The sequence below is a fragment of the Salvelinus namaycush genome, chromosome 36 (assembly GCF_016432855.1).
Source record: "Salvelinus namaycush isolate Seneca chromosome 36, SaNama_1.0, whole genome shotgun sequence".
Classification (NCBI taxonomy): Eukaryota; Metazoa; Chordata; class Actinopteri; order Salmoniformes; family Salmonidae; genus Salvelinus; species Salvelinus namaycush.
This window is the reverse complement of record NC_052342.1, coordinates 6,325,602-6,345,196: the sequence shown is the minus strand read 5'-3', so window position 1 is coordinate 6,345,196 and position 19,595 is coordinate 6,325,602. Positions and strand designations below refer to the sequence as shown.

Here is a 19,595-nt window from a genome sequence, read left to right as displayed (position 1 = left end):
ATTGTGTGTGGAGTGGAGCCATGGTGTTCTGGTCCAGAGATTGAGTGTGTGGGATGTATCGAATGAAGGCATAACTGGAATCTCTCTGTCTCTGAAAAGCGAAACAGTCTTGTAAGGCCTTAAGGCGAGAGATATTTTCATACTTTCAAGCCGATAAGCCAAACTGGTTCTCCTCTTGGGATGATTTGCATGTTTGCTTGGCCACCACATTCTTACCCAACCGTTTAAAGTGTTGTTTTTGCCTTCCTTACGAGCTAAGCAAGGCAAAACAGTCAAGTGCTTTAGAAGTTCTTAAGAAACGCCTCACCCAAGTGCTCAGTAGTAAATGGGTGAGAGACACTCAGTCAGAACCACTCCTCTCCTCAACCCTCAAAGGGAATAAGCCCACTTGCATTACAAATACTTATTATCAACAACAATGACTAGATGTTAGATGATCGCTTGACTGCTACAGTGCTTGTGTCAGCATGAGGATTGAGTAGTAGCATAGGCTATATCTCACCTGCAGTGACAGTCGGTAAAGGGTTAAGGAGGAAGGGAAAGTAACGATCTGTGAGTCACTTTCATACAATAAAGGAAACGATAAGCTCCCCAACTTGGATATGATGCATGGGAAGGCCTGGGGGAGGAGGAGGAGGAGGAGGAGGAGGAGGAGAGGAGGTGGAGAAAGAGAGGAAGAATGTGGCAGTGTTCATAGTTGACGTTAGCTGACAGTCATGTGCGTCCTCTTGGAACGGACTTTGGAGAACGGAAGCCACACCCACTGGATGCCAGTTTGGCCTGGTATCAGTTATTGCATCACATTAACCCGCTGTGCCAGATTCTCAAGGTATATACACCTCTTCAACCCAGTAGATGGCAGAGCTGTTAAGGCATGTTTGGAACACGATTCATGGTGATTCACCCACGTGGTCGGTTTTCATTTCATCCCACCGAAACGCTGTTTTTAAGTGCATCGTCAATGTTCTTCCAGATCCATATGCATGATACAGAATACGCAGGCTATGTAATTCAAAAGGACCATGCGTATTGACATGTAGGGTGACCTATAGATGACTCTGTACTTGTTAAATCAATTCAAACTTTATTTTCACAGAACATTTTACAAAAGTAGACCCGGAGAATCGGTCTATTTATCCACGATCAGGTTCTGAATCAATCAGACGACTTACTCTTTCCCCTGACCCAGAGAGACGTGACAGTTTTATTGGACTGCATGGTCATTGGTCGGCGTGGTTACCATAGCAACATATGTCCAATTTAGGGAGGAGGAAGTATTTCATAAAGTGATAGAAAAAGCAGGGATTTTCCAACGGGGAACTGTAGACACACACACACACACACACACACACACACACACAGGTTTGTTTTACAATTGATTCCCATTCAAAATCCTATTTTCCCTAACTCCTAAACCTAACCCCTAACCCTAATTATAACCCTAAACCTAATCCCTAAACCTAAAATAGCATTTTTTTCCTTGTGGGAACCAGTGAAATTGTGGGGACTGGCAAAGTGTCCCCACAAATTGTCCTTGTTTTACTATTCTTGTGAGGACTTCTGGTCCCCACAAGGATAGTAAAAACAAACACACACACACACATACTGACACACAATAGAACAAATGTTGCCAACCAAAGCAGGAAGTTGTGTAGGCTGCAAAAAAAGAAGGACAAAAAAGCTGCAGTTGGCTCAGGGTCTGATCATTAGTCACATGACATGTGGATTGCAACACCCTGGAATGCCTTCTGTCTCCCTTTCACCTCTGAGGAAATCAGTTGGAAATGTAAACATACAGGATGATAGAATAGATCTAATCCCAACATGTTGTACACACAGAGAACGTGTAAATCTGTGGTGATTGATTAATAGCGGAACAGATTAAAATCCATTCATTAAACACAACCTATTGATAAACAAGTCTTCCTACTGCCATGTCTCAGGAAATTCACAGAAACGTTGACATATACAGAATTATAATGGAAAAGGCCTGAGACGTGCGCACTACTTTAGAGAAAGTAAGTCTGCGGACACTTAACAACCATTTGAGCTAAACCTTGTTCCCTAAACACAAACTGATGATAAACAATTAGAACATTCCACTCCTTTTTGCGAGGCTGCCCCTGGAAATTGCAAACGGTTGAGAGAAGCAGAAACACATGCCCTTAGCTCCTTTTCTCCTAATACTGGCAATAGTCTCCTGCCTTCTTTATTTTTGATAAAAATGGGACTTAATTCAGTCAGTAAGCAGCATCAAAGCCTCGTGATATTGAAGTAAATAGACCATTTCTCTCCAAACTCATCGACACTTTCATCTTGTTCTTTTAAAGTTATAAACAGTGCTGGATATGAGCACATTAATGTTGGCTTCACAGGCCCATCTTCATGCACAATGTATGTCCTGTCTCTTTTGAGGAAGATTTGTGGGCTGTTAGACATGACCGCAGTGAGTGTTGTAAATACTGCTAAGTGTGCTCATCTTTGGAAGTTCTCCCTTCTCTACAGTTCTTTCACGGTATTCCGCGAATGCATTGCTACTGCTTGGTTTATACCACTTCTGTGGGAGTTACAATGGCATGACATCATGGAGTTGGATATAGGCTCCTCATTGGTTGTCCTTGTGCGTCCTTAGCATTTACTAATGGTTCATCTAGTTCCAGACTGTCTAGTTCCATACCATCTCCTGATTGGTTGTCTTGGTCCATCTGCACAGATGATGTGTCGGCAGGCAGCAGCGCTGACTACCCAGACCGGGTGTCCACGATGGAGGGGCGCCTTCAGTTGCAGGAGAACGAGATCACTCTGCTCAAGTCATCACTGGCCGACGCGCTGCGCAGGCTCCGCCTCCACGACCAGCTGATCCCCCTGCTCAAACAGCAGCTCATCGCAGGTGGGTGGCCAACCATCACACCTTAGATCAGATTGCGGTCTTAAACGACTTGGTTTGACTAATGTAAGCCTGTCTACAGTACCAGAAGCCAATAGAATAGAATCTAATCAAATAGAATATTATCCCATCCCTATGACCATTGTCTTGTGCTTCAATGTCATGTCCATCCTCAATGTGTGTGATTGTGTCTTACTGTATATGACCTCAGTGAACCCTGCAGCGGCCCGTGTCCTGAACCAAGTCTTCTGCTCTGATGGTTTCTCCAGCTCCCGTAAACTGTCTTCCAGCTCAGCCCTGGATGGCACCCGCCACCCTGCCACCAGGTACTGTAACAGCACAGAGGGAGTGTGTAGGAGAGACCTATATAAAGATATGGCTCTTAGATTATCAACGTGTGTAAATAGGGCATCGTTTTTTCAGTCAAGACATTGGACTTAGTGGCCGGAATGTGGATTTCTAGCTTTCAAACTTCTATAGTAAAGTCTTATTGGATTCAGTTTGATATTGTATGATGTTTTATCCTTGTTGATCTCAACTCTACACTGTGTGTGTCTCTAGCCAAGTGGGAAACAACATTGAAGGTGAGAATGGTCACTATGGGGACAATGGATCCCTAGCCCCTATGTGTAAGCCCCCTACATATGATCGGGCTACCCAGACAGAGCTCACCCCGCTGGGGCAGGACCAGGGGCTAGACAGGGTCCCCCTGGCTCTCACCAGTGACATCCAGAGCCTCTCCCTGGAAGATGCCCTCCCCAAGGGTATCTCTCCGACCGAGGGGTCCCGGGCCACGCTCCACCGCATCCAGGGGCTTGAAGAGGATGAGGAAGTTGAAAAGGACCTGAGCAGGGCGTCTTCTGTAGAGGAGCCCATCCACCCCACCACCATGAGGAGCCTCCAGAGAGAGGACCTCCAGGACCCCAATGGCTCCACGGAGAGCCTGAGTTCAGGCCGCCAGACCCCAATCCCGGGGTCCCCAGCCACCCCTAAGGACGTGCCCCCCAGCCCCCGGAGCGGACCTCTCTCCACTATCCTGGAGGGCCAGAATAAACCCTTGTGCGTTATCGTCTCCTCCTCCTTCTCCTCTTCTCCATTCCTGCCTGATTGCATGGCTTTTGGGGACAAATCTCCTATTCTCTATGCTTGTGTTTCTACAAACCCCCCAGTGTCAAAACTCTAATCTATGAATCCGTTTGCGGTAGACTGTTGACCGGGGAGCGTACATTACGTGCTCTCTCCCGCTGGATCCGGCTGCTGTGTTATTTGTCCATGTGTTTGAGCCGGGGGCTAAATAAGGGTGATTGGGAACATAAGGCCCTGTGTCTCATAATGACAGCGCTCATCGTATGCTGAGTGACACGTCCTTGAGAGACAACACACACACACACACACCGAATCAAGCGCAGTGGAAAATGTGGTCGTGCGGCTCAACCCTGTGTATACAATAGTAGTGAAAGCCGGGATAAGCTGGGGGCCATGTCAACACCTCTTTGATGTGGGGATCTAGAATACAACGTTTCAAAATGGCCGCGTTGTCCAAGCAGCAGCCGTTTCACCGCATATCCATGAAAATGAATAAAACAGTCTAGTTATGTCTAGAACAAAACTTGATCTCAGCCCAAAGAAGTGGTAGCCTAGTTATGCGTGTCAGATGAGTAGGGGCCAGAGTTTAAATTATTTTTATTTTTTTTATTTTTTTTCCGTCAATGTGATCTGATCAGGAAAAACTCTGGACCATTGTTAAACTCCATGCCCTACAGATAAGACATTGAATCAATGTTAAGGGTTACGTTCAGAACAACTGGGGTTTGCAGTTAAACACAAGTTAAGTAGTTCACACGGTGTAACAATAACACTGGGGTTGTGTTCATGAATCCACACTAACCTGATGATCAAACCTGAGCCTCACCCTTTAACGAAGTTCTCCTCCTTCAAGCATGGATTGATTCAGCATGATTTCCTGCATGCGGACATTTCAATGGGGCTTTTCATTGGTAGATTATTATATATATTTTTTTGCTGCATGCCGCTCCATAATCACAAAATAATTGCTACATTATTCCTCTGATTTGTTTTTGTGTTCTGTGTGTGTGTGTGTTGATGTTTTGTTTGCTAGTTATGACTTGGAAGAGGCCTATTGCTGATTGATAGCATATGTTTCAGTTAGCTCTATCATGCCACACCATTAGAACCAGCGGCGCTATGGATGGGAAGTCTAAGTTATGAAGTACTTTTATCCAGATCCAAACCGTAATATCAACTAGGCTATTCAGTTACATTACATACTTGGATACAAATACTGTCTACATAATGTACCTAGTATGTGTATAATCAGTAGGAGCTTCAGGGGAAGGGAGTCAGCTGGGTTTCACTTCCTAGTTCTACTTCCTGTTACATACCTCGAACATCCCTGGTCACATGACGAGGGCAATTTCCTCTGATTTATTGAGCACATCATCAGGAAAATGGTTGTGTGGCTTACAGGAAATCCCTGGCCCGTCATAGAATAAACGTTGAAACACAGACACATTCATAGTTCATCTGAGCGTGTGCGTGCAAGGGTGTTTGTGTGTGTGTGTGCAAGCGTGTTTGTGTGTGTGTGTGCATGTCTCTGCGCAAGTATGTGTTTGTATTCCCAAGTGTGGTTGTCTGTCTCAAACCCTGCACATAAATCCTCTTATACAGACTCCCTATCCTCATTGTCCAGAGTTCGCAGGAACAGTGAGAAACTGGCAAAGGACCCCCAGGAGAAGACCAAGAAGCGGTTGGACAAAAAAGCAGCTTCTTCGGCCAATCTCCTCACCCGATCCCCCAGTCTGGAGAGGTGAGAGAAGGCCCATCTGATCCATCAGCAAGACCAGCTTTCAAACTCATCGTCACATCTCATTTTCCTACGGCCGCAGAAACATATTTGACTAAATAGTCACTCATTGGAAAACAAGTGCCCTTTATTCTAGTATAATAAAATTCCTTTCCTTTTGAAAAGTCTTAGGATATCCCAATTGCGTAAGCTGGGCCCAAAGACTGTATAATATAACGGTTGGTCCAAGTGTCTGAAAGAGTCTCTTGGATATAATATCTTAACAGTTATGTTTTTTTCTTTCTTTCTCACAGCCGGACCAAAGAGCTCATCGCCAGTGCAGGTAATGTATATCCAACAACACTACTCTCTCCAGACTCCCTACAAAGTATTATACAACCATAGTCTCTATATTGGCTTAAATGACTCAGACTGACTGCAGGCCAGATCTGGACTGGATGAATAGCCCATACGTACATAACAGCTCCAGCTAACCTGTGTATTACTCTACCTATTATTAAATGTGTCCATAGCCTCCATTTAGGGGGCCTGTAAATGCATAAACATAGTTATAGGCTGAAAGGCTATCTCATTTTTGGTGTGTTAACTTCTCATTCCCATTCTTTAGTTGGGGACACTAAACTGCATACTAAATGTCAAAGATAGTATAATGTCAAAGATAGTAGCTTTTATGAGCGTTGGCTTGAAGTATGGTTTATCTTTATAATGGTGACTCGTTCCTAAACCAGAGCGAGTTAAGAGGACATTCCCTCTGATTGTTTCTGTGTTTTTACCAGTTGGACCTAATGGGGATTCAATTGGCGGAAAATCAGTTTGATGCGCCCATCCGATTAGCATAATAGTCTGTAAATTTGATCAGTGAGCCACAAGACAAGGGGTTTCTATTAGACAAAGGGTGCATGGAGTGAGCCTCAAAAGAGCTTACGTCTGTGTATACTAGGAGCATACTGCAACTACAACAACAACAATATTACTGCTACTAATACTCTACACATTATAATAATGACAGTCGTGAAAGTGACTGGCCACTGGACGTTGCATCCATCCTCTAGTCGTCTCTAGGCTCAAAGGTCGCTCGGAGTCCATCACAGTCCATCCCTCTGCCACAAACTAAAATAAGCCTGGTCAGAAATATCCCTCATCGTACTGTGATCACAGAGACACTTTTTTACACTGGCGTATTTATGAGGCAGCGCGGCAGCCATTCCTGATGTTAAACACAAGAGAGTCTGTTTAGTGCTCCGCCACTCCGTTCTGGGTTGGGACGCTCCCGTTGGACTCTCCCTGGAAAGCCATCCATTGTGGTTAACCGTGCTGCCGCACCACTCCGAGACTCCTGACGGGATGATGGATGACTGTTTTACCCGAGAAGAACGGTTTTCAACAACAACAAAAAATATTTCTCTCTTTCTCTTTCTGTGAGCTTGCCAGGACTAGACTTTTTCCCGTTTTTTTTCACTGTCTCTCTGAGCTGGCCCGGGACAGGTCTGCCTGAATTCAACATGAGTTAGGTCATTTCTGCAACTGTCTCTTCTGCATCACGAGAGGGTTGTAAAAAGTGTAACCAGGTCTTTTTAAATTGAACTCACTATATCCTAACTGAATGTCCATACTTGGAAATGTGAATGGCAATAGTGTGGAAATACCCCTACATTTTAAACCAATCCAAATCTGTCATTGATTTGATTCGACGGGGTCCAGGAGCAGTATGAAGTAGGCCTATGGGAAAATTCCATGTAGTGTCACTAATGACTAATAAAAGAGCTAGATAATAACTTGCAGTAGTTCAACTGTACCGACTTCCCTTCCCATGCTTCTTCAACCTGTGGCGTGGGCCCTGCCTTTTTAGTTTTAACAACTAACAACCTTTTCATAGTGAGACATGCAGATGGGTCAAGCCCCTTTTCCCACCAGAAACATCCAGAACCAGAACCTTCCACAACACGTGTAAAACATATTTTTTTAACTCTCCACTCCCCAACCTTTTTAAATTGAAGAGTGTGAGACGTTATTGGTCCTAGATTGCAGTCCATTTCAAGAGGAGATTCACCTGGTTATTGCGATATAATGTATACACAGGATGCTTTAAGCTCGGACACGACTCAGACAATCCATCTTCTTTCACCACCCTAAAACAATATGTTATGTTCTCCTTCGAACATTTGTCAGGCTCTGATGTTTATTTTTTTTTATTTGACCAACAATTGCGCGCCCCACAGTTTGGGAACCACTGGTTTAGGAGGCCTGATGTTGGAAATCCACCCCACTGGTTTGCTCATAGATCACATTCTAGCGCCTCTGAAACTGGTCCCAGTGGATCCGTAATGTCAGAGCAGGGCCTGCTCTGCTGCAATCGGCTGTGATTTAGTTCTGCTCGGATCCCTGTGTTTATTTGTCTCTGTCTCTTCCTCTCCTCTCGTAGGATCAGCCGGATCGAGACGAGGAACCCAAGGTACGAGACATCATGGGGGATGTTATGTGTTAACTGTTATGTCGTTCAACTACATGTAGGTCTGAGACTTGGGCTTGGGATTCATACAGGTTAATGGCACTGCACTGTTGACTTAACATTATTGAATGAATTAGGATCTAAATGTGATTTGTGGTGTAGGATATTGTAGCATCACCAGGGCTTTGGTTGAGGATAGGTTAGCAAAAGTTCATATTGAATCATGGTAGCAATTGGAGATGTACAAATATGTATCCATGGTCCAGTCTTGTCATACATTTTTCTTCATCTGTCATTGGCTGACAGGTCAATCAATCAAGATGTTCATCCGCGGTCGACCAATCACCATGTACGTCCCCTCCAACATCCAGAACTACGATGATCTGAGGATGGAGCCACCTGTAGAGAAACTGGAACTCGATTGGGTGTATCCTTCCTAAGTCCCTCCCACAAGTCACGACCAATGGGGCTTTGATCTAGCAACATACTGTGTGTTTTTAAATCCCAGTCATGGTTGATTAGAATATTTGATATCCTATAGTGCAAAGTTTATTAGATGAAAGCCATTAAGTCCATTTTGCCCATGAGTCAGTTAGAGAAATGTATGTAAATTCCCTAATGTCCTTGAGCCAAGCCCTCCGTTTCAGTGGAAGTTGTGTCATCCATAAATCACCTGTTATTATGGGTGTAGCTGTGGGTGAAATTGCTTTAGGCTGAATTAATGATTTAGACTGATGAACCAATGAGACGTTTCAGTGATGTCACCTTGACTGGAGCCGCGTAGTTACGGTTACCGGGGGCGTGACTGCCGAGCCAACCTGTACCTGCTGGCGTCGGGGGAGGCAGTATACTTCATCGCCTGTGTGGTGGTGCTGTACCACATCAACAACCGCACTCAACGCCACTACAGCAAACACACAGACTGTGTCCGCTGGTGAGTGGCTCACGTTGAACCATGACACCTCATGTCATAATTCAAGTTTATTTGTCATGTGTATAAAATACAACAAACTGTACAAAATCAACACAAATTGTTGTTGAGCAAGCAAAATGTGAGGAATTGATTGTCAAGTTAAAAGAATGTGATGCTGTATAAAATCACAATTTGTCTGTCCTTCAGTCTAACCATCCATCCAGACAGGGTGCGGGTGGCGTCGGGGCAGACGGCTGGGGTGGATAAGGATGGCAAGGTGAGGCAATTTATGAATGAAAATGTATACCAAATCTATGTACTGTAAATGGTCACACTTATCAAGTCCTATACGTCTAATTGTGTCTCTCAGCCCCTGCAGCCTTATGTCCACATATGGGATTCCTCCACATTGATCACCCTACAACAGATAGGACTGGGCACGTTTGAGCGAGGTGTAGGATCTGTAGCCTTCTCCTTTGCAGTAAGTGTTCATCCTTACTACAAAATGAACGGTCTATATTTTTAAGTACCTTGTCCTTTGTCAACTCGATAAGTCTTTTGAAAAACACCCGACACCAAATCTCCATACAACACTCACAAACAACCAATACAGGCTTACATTGAGAGAGATGGATAAACTCAGCAAAAAAAAAAAGAAACGTCCCTTTTTCAGGACCCTGTCTTTCAAAGAGCATTTGTAAAAATCCAAATAACTTCCCAGATCTTCATTGTAAAGGGTTTAAACATTGTTTCCCGTGCTTGTTCAATGAACCATAAACAATTAATGAACATGCACCTGTGGAACGATCGTTAAAAAACTAACCGCTTACAGACGGTAGGCAATTAAGGTCACAGTTATGAAAACTTAGGACACTAAAGAGGCCTTTCTACTGACTCTGAAAAACACCAAAAGAAAGATGCCCAGGGTCCCTGCTCATCTGCGTGAACGTGCCTTAGGCATACTGCAAAGAGGCATGAGGACTGCAGATGTGGCCAGGGAAATAAATTGCAATGTCCGTACTGTGATACGCCTAAGACAGTGCTACAGGGAGACAGGACGGACAGCTGATCGTCCTCGCAGTGGCAGACCACGTGTAACAACACCTGCACAGGATCGGTACATCCGAACATCACACCTGCGGGACAGGTACAACAACAACGGGACATGGCAACAACGTTTTTTTTTGCTGAGTTTATATATACACTGCTCAAAAAAATAAAGGGAACACTTAAACAACACAATGTAACTCCAAGTCAATCACACTTCTGTGAAATCAAACTGTCCACTTAGGAAGCAACACTGATTGACAATAAATTTCACATGCTGTTGTGCAAATGGAATAGACAAAAGGTGGAAATTATAGGCAATTAGCAAGACACCCCCAAAAAAGGAGTGATTCTGCAGGTGGTGACCACAGACCACTTCTCGTTCCTATGCTTCCTGGCTGATGTTTTGGTCACTTTTGAATGCTGGCGGTGCTCTCACTCTAGTGGTAGCATGAGACGGAGTCTACAACCCACACAAGTGGCTCAGGTAGTGCAGTTCATCCAGGATGGCACATCAATGCGAGCTGTGGCAAAAAGGTTTGCTGTGTCTGTCAGCGTAGTGTCCAGAGCATGGAGGCGCTACCAGGAGACAGGCCAGTACATCAGGAGACGTGGAGGAGGCCGTAGGAGGGCAACAACCCAGCAGCAGGACCGCTACCTCCGCCTTTGTGCAAGGAGGTGCACTGCCAGAGCCCTGCAAAATGACCTCCAGCAGGCCACAAATGTGCATGTGTCTGCTCAAACGGTCAGAAACAGACTCCATGAGGGTGGTATGAGGGCCCGACGTCCACAGGTGGGGGTTGTGCTTACAGCCCAACACCGTGCAGGACGTTTGGCATTTGCCAGAGAACACCAAGATTGGCAAATTTGCCACTGGCGCCCTGTGCTCTTCACAGATGAAAGCAGGTTCACACTGAGCACATGAGCACATGTGACAGACGTGACAGAGTCTGGAGACGCCGTGGAGAACGTTCTGCTGCCTGCAACATCCTCCAGCATGACCGGTTTGGCGGTGGGTCAGTCATGGTGTGGGGTGGCATTTCTTTGGGGGGCCGCACAGCCCTCCATGTGCTCGCCAGAGGTAGCCTGACTGCCATTAGGTACCGAGATGAGATCCTCAGACCCCTTGTGAGACCATATGCTAGTGCGGTTGGCCCTGGGTTTCTCCTAATGCAAGACAATGCTAGACCTTATGTGGCTGGAGTGTGTCAGCAGTTCCTGCAAAAGGAAGGCATTGATGCTATGGACTGGCCCGCCCGTTCCCCAGACCTGAATCCAATTGAGCACATCTGGGACATCATGTCTCGCTCCATCCACCAACGCCACGTTGCACCACAGACTGTCCAGGAGTTGGCGGATGCTTTAGTCCAGGTCTGGGAGGAGATCCCTCAGGAGACCATCCGCCACCTCATCAGGAGCATGCCCAGGCGTTGTAGGGAGGTCATACAGGCACATGGAGGCCACACACACTACTGAGCCTCATTTTGACTTGTTTTAAGGACATTACATCAAAGTTGGATCAGCCTGTAGTGTGGTTTCCACTTTAATTTTGAGTGTGACTCCAAATCCAGACCTCCATGGGTTGATAAATTTGATTTCCATTGATCATTTTTGTGTGATTTTGTTGTCAGCACATTCAACTATGTAAAGAAAAAAGTATTTAATAAGAATATTTCATTCATTCAGATCTAGGATGTGTTATTTTAGTGTTCCCTTTATTTTTTTGAGCAGTGTGTATATATATGCCGTTTTAGCAGATGCTTTTATCCAAAGTGACTTACCGTCATGTGTACATATATTTTGTTATGGGTAGCCTCAGCGGAATGAACCCACGACCCCTTCAGACGGTTTCACATTAGCTATTGATCTCCGTTTCCCTGTCCTTGTGACTCTGCATTACCTCTCCATCTGCCATATGGCCTCTCACTGGTTCCTTCTCTCGCTCGTACTCACGTCTCCTCCGCTTGCAGGACTCTGGAGCCTTCCTCTGTGTGATTGATGACTCCAATGAACACATGCTGTCTGTGTGGGACTGCGCCAAAGGAACCAAGCACGCAGAGGTTAAGGTAAAGCAATGCACCAAGACACACACGCATGCACACTTGGCATTCATGCAAGCACACAGGCACGGACACACCTACATGCATGCACACACGAACACACGCATACACAGAGAGTCCTATTCATATTGCACAGTAGGTTTATTGCAGTAAAATGGTAATAATCAATACCATTTACAGTATACATCTGCTTCCTTGTGCTATAACAAACCTACCCATGTACATGAAATAAGCCTCTAGTGTATCTTTGCTGGGAGCCAAGCCTGTCATTTGCATGCGTAGGCTTTGTTAAAGCCAGCGTTCCTTGGAGTGAGAATCTGTAGATGCCTGAAAAAAAGAGGACTGTTTGCATAGATTAAGAAAAAAATATGGCGTCCACGTCACCTCGTTCTGTCGCAGACTTCTGTCCCAAATTTCTCAACTTCCCTGAGAGTAAGTTCAGCAACGTTGCCATGGCAACTGTGTAAATATTTTAGACAGTGAATTTGTCTGTGTGCGTGTGCGTGCGTGTGTGACTGTGTGTGTGTGTGTTGGTGGGTGGTTTGGATATTAGGTGGGTGTTTATATGAGCTCATTTCCTGTCTTTGGTCCTCAGTTTCTTGTAGCACATATGTATGATTCGCCAAATAGATTTTGCATAAGCATAATTTGTCATGAGAGTGCCATAGATTCAATAGTCCAGTTTTTGGATCTCCAGCAAAAATTGGGAGTGGTCACATGGGGGGGGGGGTTAGCAGCCCACATAAATATAGCAGTTGGTTCAATGTACAGTATGTAACACATGCCCATATATGCCCATCCCCCACTGGACTGTAATGGAATAGTTCAATGCTTTTTTTCATATAGTGCAGCTGCTGCCCATTTGAGACTTTGGTGCAGAAGTGTTATGCATTATACCCTCTTATACAACATTTGAATTGTCCTCATAGAAATGCAGTTATGAGATACTGGGATTCACAGTTTCAATTGATATTTAGCATTTGAATCAATTATTTCACGACTTGAACTCTTCCCCTGGCGTGTGTCAATCCAGAGCACCAACGAGGCAGTGTTTACAGTCGAGTTTAACCCCAACGACAGCACCAACATCATCACCTGTGGCAAGTCTCACGTCTACTTCTGGACGCTAAGTGCCGGCTCACTCACCAAGAAGCAGGGCATCTTCGGGGTGAGTGAAATCCATTATAAGCCCCTACAAGTACTTTGACAGCCTTTTTCACGTTGTCAAAAGGTCAACAGCACCCTGTAAACATGACCGACTGGGTATATCAAACCCGGCTTATTTGGATGCCTCAAGAAAGACTATTATAGCCCACTGAGCTGAAGCCTAGACTCGTCTGCAGGTCTCAGGCAAGGCTATTTATCAGTGAACCACCTCCACTACATAAAGTCATTCAAACTCATTTGTTGCGTACATGTTTATCATCTTTATCTTACTGTCAGAAATAAAAAAGATCCCACTCAAATATAGCCATTCAAACTTGTTTGTGATGTTTCCTCTCTCTTCTCTGTTAGAAATACAAGAAGCCCAAGTTCATCCAGTGCTTTGTGTTCAGCCTGACGGGAGACGTGCTGACCGGGGACTCCGAGGGGAACATCCTGACATGGGGCAAATCACCCGGCGACGTCAAGACACTGGGGAAAGGGGCCAAAGGTAACTGTCTGTTCCAAATTAGGACTAGGTTCTCCATATGAAATAAATGTAATACAAAATACAAACATATGGACAAAATATCGTTTCATTTGATTTAGTACCTCCTCAACCAACTATGCTACCAGACTCCATAGCTGTGACTCTTTTTCCCCTTGCTCTCCAAATGTGTGAGACCTGTGACAATAGTAAGTAAGTAGCCTTGGCTTGTGTGAGCCGGGAACGGCTCATAGGAGCAGGAGCCGATCTCCTGTTTCTGTGGCGTGAGGCAGCATGATGTACAAGTTACACCCCCTGGACAGGACGCTCGTCTATCGCAGGGCCTGTGACAATAGACAAAGTCATCTTCTCTCTTCCTCCTTTTGCAGAGACGTTCCAGATCATGCGTCAGACGCGGGCCCACGACGGCAGTGTGTTTACTCTGTGTATGCTGCAGGGGGGCGCTCTCCTCAGCGGCGGGGGCAAAGACCGTAAGATCATCCGCTGGAGCGCTGACCTGGCACCCGAGAGAGAGTGTGAGGTGAAAGACGCGTGTTTGTGTGTGTGCATTGTCACTCTTAATAACCAAACTGAGCGTGTTAAAAACCTTTTTTTTTGGCTATTTATGTATTATTTCCGAATAATATCTACGTTTTATGTATTTGTTATAGATTCCAGAAGAGTTCGGGGCGGTCCGTTGCATTGCGGATGTAGACGGGGAAGAGGTGTTGGTTGGTACCACCCGAAATGCCATCCTAAGGGGCACTTTCTCTGACGGCTTCGTGGCCATAGTACAGGTATGTAAACATTAGCATGATGGAGTATACGTGGAGTGATATGTGGAGCGGTTTGCGGGTTACACACCTGGTCTGCACATGTTCTGCGTTCCGATTCCCTACACTTCTCCCCCGACGTGCACAGCGCACTTTCTCGCTCCCCGTCGTGGATTTAAAAGCATTAGATCGTTGTATCCATGGGTCAAACTACTGGAGGAGTCAACCATGTCTTACTCCAGGCCAATCAGTGTCGAGGAGTGAACATTGAAGCTTCGAGAATAGAAACCGAAAGCCAGCGTGTGTGATGGTGTGTGTGTGTTGCTCTCCCCCGTGCAGGGCCATGTGGATGAGATGTGGGGCTTGGCCACACACCCCTCCCAGGATGTCTTCCTCACCTGTGGACATGACAGACAGGTGTGCGTGTGGAACACAGAGGAGCACAAACTGGACTGGTGCACCACGCTAGAGGTGAGCGGGCATAAATGCACAGACGCACGCACCTACACACACACACACACACAAGGTGAAACATATTCTTAAATACTTATCCTCATATTTTTCAGGAGTATGGGCTGTGTGCTGATTTCTGTCCCAATGGGTCTGTGGTGTCTGTTGGGCTGAGCACGGGCAGGTGAGACACTCCACTCTGAAATACAACCGCATCAAACGCGAAGACTAGAGCAGGCAATAGAAGTATCTCATTCGCTATCAGCTAATCTACTGCGTTAATCAGTATCAATGCGTTCCTGTTTGTCACGATGTCGCCGCTAGATATTTACCCCAAACTCCGGGACGATAAAGCAGAATCGTTTGTCTGGAGGATTGAACCTTCACACTGGTTGTGTTCCTCTCGTCCCAACCCCACCCCCACCACCCCTCACCACCACCCACCTCCCAATCTCCCCGTAACAGGTGGCTGGTCCTTGACCTGCAGACCAAAGATGTAGTCTCAGACTACACCGACGGGAATGAACAGCTGTCCGTAATGAGATACTCACCAGGTCAGAGGTCAAGCTCCTTCAGTGTCACAATGGAGCGAATGTCAACCATGCTTCAGTAATACGTGCTGACTCACCACTAGGTTTGACCTCTATTGTTTGTATTTATCTCTATTTGGAACATGTTTTTTTTTTTTACCCTTTCAGATGGAAGCTTCCTGGCCGTGGGTTCCCATGACAACTTCATCTACATCTATAACGTCACAGAGAGTGGACGGCGCTACTCCCGCTACGGAAAGTGCAATGTAAGTTGCAGTGCAGTCCTGGGATGTTGGGAATGGTTGTGGATGATTTATGTCATGAATGAGTGATCCATTGTGGGTTACAGTTAGAGCACAGTGGCCCTGTTGTTCAGTCAGACACGGGACATATTTGTCATGGTGTTTGGGCGTTGTGTCACTTTGTTATGTCTGTTACTTTTAGGGTCACTCCAGCTTCATCACTCACCTTGATTGGTCCAAAGACGGGAAGTACATTATGTCCAACTCAGGCGATTACGAAATCCTTTACTGTGAGTGACTGTGCAAACAACTACATTTTTATTTGTGCATGTCTCATTTGAACACGTGTATATTTTTGTCATGTCTAATTTCCCTAAGTCAATTATCCTAAGGACTATTTTACTCAAACAGGGGACATTGCTGGAGGCTGCAAACTGTTGAGGAACCGCTATGAGAGCAAAGACAGAGAATGGGCGTCCTACACCTGTGTACTGGGCTTTCACGTCATGGGTGAGAAGAACCAGCATTCAAACTATCACAAGCCTCTCAATATCACTCAACCCTTTACCTGTGGCTGAGTGGCTGACATGTGTTGTGTGTTATTTTGTGTCGTCCCACAGGTGTGTGGTTGGAGGGTTCAGACGGTACAGACATCAACGCCCTCTGTCGCTCCCACAATGAGAGAATGGTGGCAGTGGCCGATGACTTCTGTAAAGTCCACCTCTTCCAGTACCCCTGCCCAAAACCCAAAGTCAGGAATAATTCAGTGCCACATTTTTCAATTGATTTCAATCATTTTTACTCCTTCTACCAGAAAGCTCACCACATATCAAATGTCTTATTTTACCCATCAGGCTCCAAACCACAGTTATGAGGGCCACGGCAGTCACGTGACCAACGTGCGCTTCACCCACTGTGACAGTCACGTGCTCTCAATGGGCGGCAAGGACACCTGTATCCTCCAGTGGAGGGTCAAGAGAGGAGGGACGGGGGACAGCGGGGGAGACCGCCTACACTCCTCCTCTTCCACCTCAACCAGCTCCCCAGAACCTTAAGGGAGAGAAGGAGACATGGAGAGAAAGACAGAGACTGAGAGAAACAGAGAGAGGCTGATAGAGAGACAAAGGGGAGAGAATGTTTACAGAGGGCGAGGGGGAGAGAGAGAGAGAGAGGGAGCAACGTAGAAAGAGAGTGGCTTCTGGACCTGTGGCGTAGTGTTTGTGTCTGGCTCTTAAATCAAAGCAGGTTTAGGAATCACATCCCTTATGTCCATAGGATTCTCTGTTCAAACACAATGGAGTTTTGTAATGCAGATATGAGCCACACATGATGTAATGAAAACGTTAATACATCTGGGCACAATTTACTTCTCAGAATGAGTGAAATGCTGTTGAATCTTTGTGAATGTCCTCGACTGATGCAATTGGAAAAAGGTCAAACTGTTGGGACTGCCATCATTAATTGATGACAAAGGGATCAATTGTTGACAACATTCCAAAATATCCTATTTTGTTTACTAATTTGTTTACCATGCAAGCTTACCCTAGTGGGGTTTTATGGTTATTGTCTTCTCATAAATGTCATATAAAATCAAACATATCTTGTGCTGTGTCGATCTCTATGAATATTGAACTTTTTATGTGCTTCAGACCAATTTTGCATTTTGCAAAATGGTGACAATCACTCAAGTGCCTTAGAATTGAATAACAAAAATATTTTCTTTACTCATATTGTAGTTGAAACTAATCTCTCCTGAGTATTAGACAAATTCAGAAATGTTTACCTTTATTGTACACTTTGCTTTTGTATTGGATTTCTTCTATGTTTATTTAAAAGTACTTTTAAATGGGTCGTGGTTTTCTTTGTCTCCAGATATTTCTATCAATAAACAATGACAAACTAGTGCTTATGAATTCATAGCATCCTTCATTATAAAAGCATGCGTGCATTTCCAGTTACACTAGTGCTAAAAACTGTATGCTATCGAAATGAACGCTAGAGGGGAGTGTTGTTCAAATAATGGGCGTTGAGTTGTCATTTTGCTTACTGTACATACTGTATCTGAATGTAGATTGTAGAGGAAGTCTGATGGAAGGCTGTTTCTCATCAATGTGCTCATCTGCATACTCTTAATGCGAAATATGCGAATCAGATTATCTGTCTTCAGTATTACTTTAATTATATCTATGGGCTGACACAATAATGTTGGTGAGGGTTGGAGCAACTCTGTCTTGCTGAGAATTGTGTGTGTGTAATAAGTAGCCGGAGTTTTCCGATTCTAAGCTACATTTTCCGGAGATGACGTTTACAAACGAGGGGGGGGGGGGCAGTGTGTGTGTATGTGTGTGCAAACTGAGCGGAGGTGAAGAAGAGGAGGATGAAGCTGGGAGCTGAGGATGGGAGGAAGAGTGGAGTAAGAGACAGGCTAGCTATCAAGGGCTGTGTATGCATGCCTGCCTGCAAGTGTGAATGCGTGAGTGAGTGTGGAAGAGGGAGGTCGTTATCGGACTGAAACAAAGACGCATTTTGGAACCCCGAAACATTGCAACGGAAACTTTAAACTTTTACCCGCCAGAGCTTGGCTACTGTGCCGGGTCCCGGCTTTGTTTCGCGGCGGGTGAGGTCTCTAATAAATGCAGGGATAAAATAGCTCCAGATCGACATTTTTAACGCAAGAGGGGAATCCCTTGGACAGTGTTTGTTGGGGGTAACGAGAGAATGGCGGCCAACATGTACCGAGTGGGAGGTAAGTATTTTTTTTATTTTGAGGAGCCCTCACGGTGAACGTTAGCTAGCTATGCTAGGGTAATTAGCTAGCTGATTTGCATTCGCTAGATATCTATCGAACGATTGTTATTTCCGCGAATGCTGGCTACCAAGTTAGCAGGCTAGTGCTAGCTAACTTAATAGCAAGACATGTTAAATTAGAACGCGTTCGTTGGCTAACAATCTAATGTCAGTTGTATTTTACGACTAGTTAGTCCACTTGTAGTGTAGTATAGTCAACCAAGTTTATATCTAGCCTGCCTCTAATTGCTTTGTTGAAACCAATGATTTATATCATTGGTTGAAACCAGCAAGTTAACTTGAGTATGTTAGCTAGCTAACTAAAGTTACTAGCTAAAACATGGTTTATTTACTTAACTACCACTTGCTGGTTTGACTAGCTACCTTTTTACAATCAGGCTACCTATGTTATCTCGCTAGTTAGCTGTATATTTTTAACTCGCAAGTTAGCTTGCGAGCTACGTAGTTAGCTACTGTAGTTAGCGTAAATTAACGTTAGCATACACAGCAAGGAAATGTATTATCATTGGGAAGACGTATTGTTAAACTTCAAACTACTCTGCAAATTGTAACATTTTGTAGATACTATTATTTACCATTCAGCTGCATTGTTTAGCTGCCAAGGTTAATATAGTGCATTTAGCAAAATAACAACACTGAGGTCTGCATGTTAAAAAGCCGGTAAACGTGCGTTGCGTTAGGTCGCAAAATGGCCAGAGTTAAGCCGGCTCCTCAATCCCTAGGGTCGACAGCTTTATTTGATCATCAACATTGCAATGATATGCGATACTATTATTGCTGGTGAGAAAGATTATCAACATCAATGATCTTGACTTGGTTGGTGCAACGTTGTTGTAATTCACGTTTCCTTTCTGTCTTGGCTCGAGTAAGTGTTTTGGTGGATGCACAGCTACAGTGTCAGTGAAATATAGGCATACATTCTGGCTATTTTATCGTTGTGTAAGGTTCCACAAGAGCGTCTGTATTTAGGTCACGTTGATTA

The 19,595-nt window shown here is 44.9% G+C and overlaps 2 protein-coding genes across 3 annotated transcripts in view; both read left to right on the top strand.

Annotated features, from left to right (window-relative positions):
- Positions 1-17,702, top strand: part of LOC120030557 (echinoderm microtubule-associated protein-like 4) — a 30,585-nt gene extending 12,883 nt beyond the window's left edge. The window contains exons 3-25 of the mRNA XM_038975974.1: positions 2,714-2,890; positions 3,099-3,213; positions 3,449-3,946; positions 5,598-5,714; positions 6,005-6,033; positions 8,134-8,163; positions 8,467-8,587; positions 8,945-9,094; positions 9,281-9,350; positions 9,444-9,554; positions 12,091-12,186; positions 13,214-13,348; positions 13,696-13,834; positions 14,200-14,351; positions 14,482-14,607; positions 14,923-15,054; positions 15,150-15,217; positions 15,499-15,587; positions 15,732-15,829; positions 16,008-16,095; positions 16,217-16,315; positions 16,426-16,556; positions 16,660-17,702. Coding sequence (XP_038831902.1) covers positions 2,714-2,890; positions 3,099-3,213; positions 3,449-3,946; positions 5,598-5,714; positions 6,005-6,033; positions 8,134-8,163; positions 8,467-8,587; positions 8,945-9,094; positions 9,281-9,350; positions 9,444-9,554; positions 12,091-12,186; positions 13,214-13,348; positions 13,696-13,834; positions 14,200-14,351; positions 14,482-14,607; positions 14,923-15,054; positions 15,150-15,217; positions 15,499-15,587; positions 15,732-15,829; positions 16,008-16,095; positions 16,217-16,315; positions 16,426-16,556; positions 16,660-16,860 — 2,972 coding nt within the window. The 3' untranslated portion in view covers positions 16,861-17,702. The remainder of the gene's footprint in view (positions 1-2,713; positions 2,891-3,098; positions 3,214-3,448; positions 3,947-5,597; positions 5,715-6,004; positions 6,034-8,133; positions 8,164-8,466; positions 8,588-8,944; positions 9,095-9,280; positions 9,351-9,443; positions 9,555-12,090; positions 12,187-13,213; positions 13,349-13,695; positions 13,835-14,199; positions 14,352-14,481; positions 14,608-14,922; positions 15,055-15,149; positions 15,218-15,498; positions 15,588-15,731; positions 15,830-16,007; positions 16,096-16,216; positions 16,316-16,425; positions 16,557-16,659) is intronic.
- A 450-nt stretch (positions 17,703-18,152) lies between these two features.
- Positions 18,153-19,595, top strand: part of LOC120030379 (metastasis-associated protein MTA2-like) — a 31,940-nt gene continuing 30,497 nt past the window's right edge. For both annotated transcript variants that reach the window (XM_038975766.1, XM_038975767.1), the window contains exon 1: positions 18,153-18,551. In XM_038975766.1, coding sequence (XP_038831694.1) covers positions 18,524-18,551 — 28 coding nt within the window. In that variant the 5' untranslated portion in view covers positions 18,153-18,523. The remainder of the gene's footprint in view (positions 18,552-19,595) is intronic.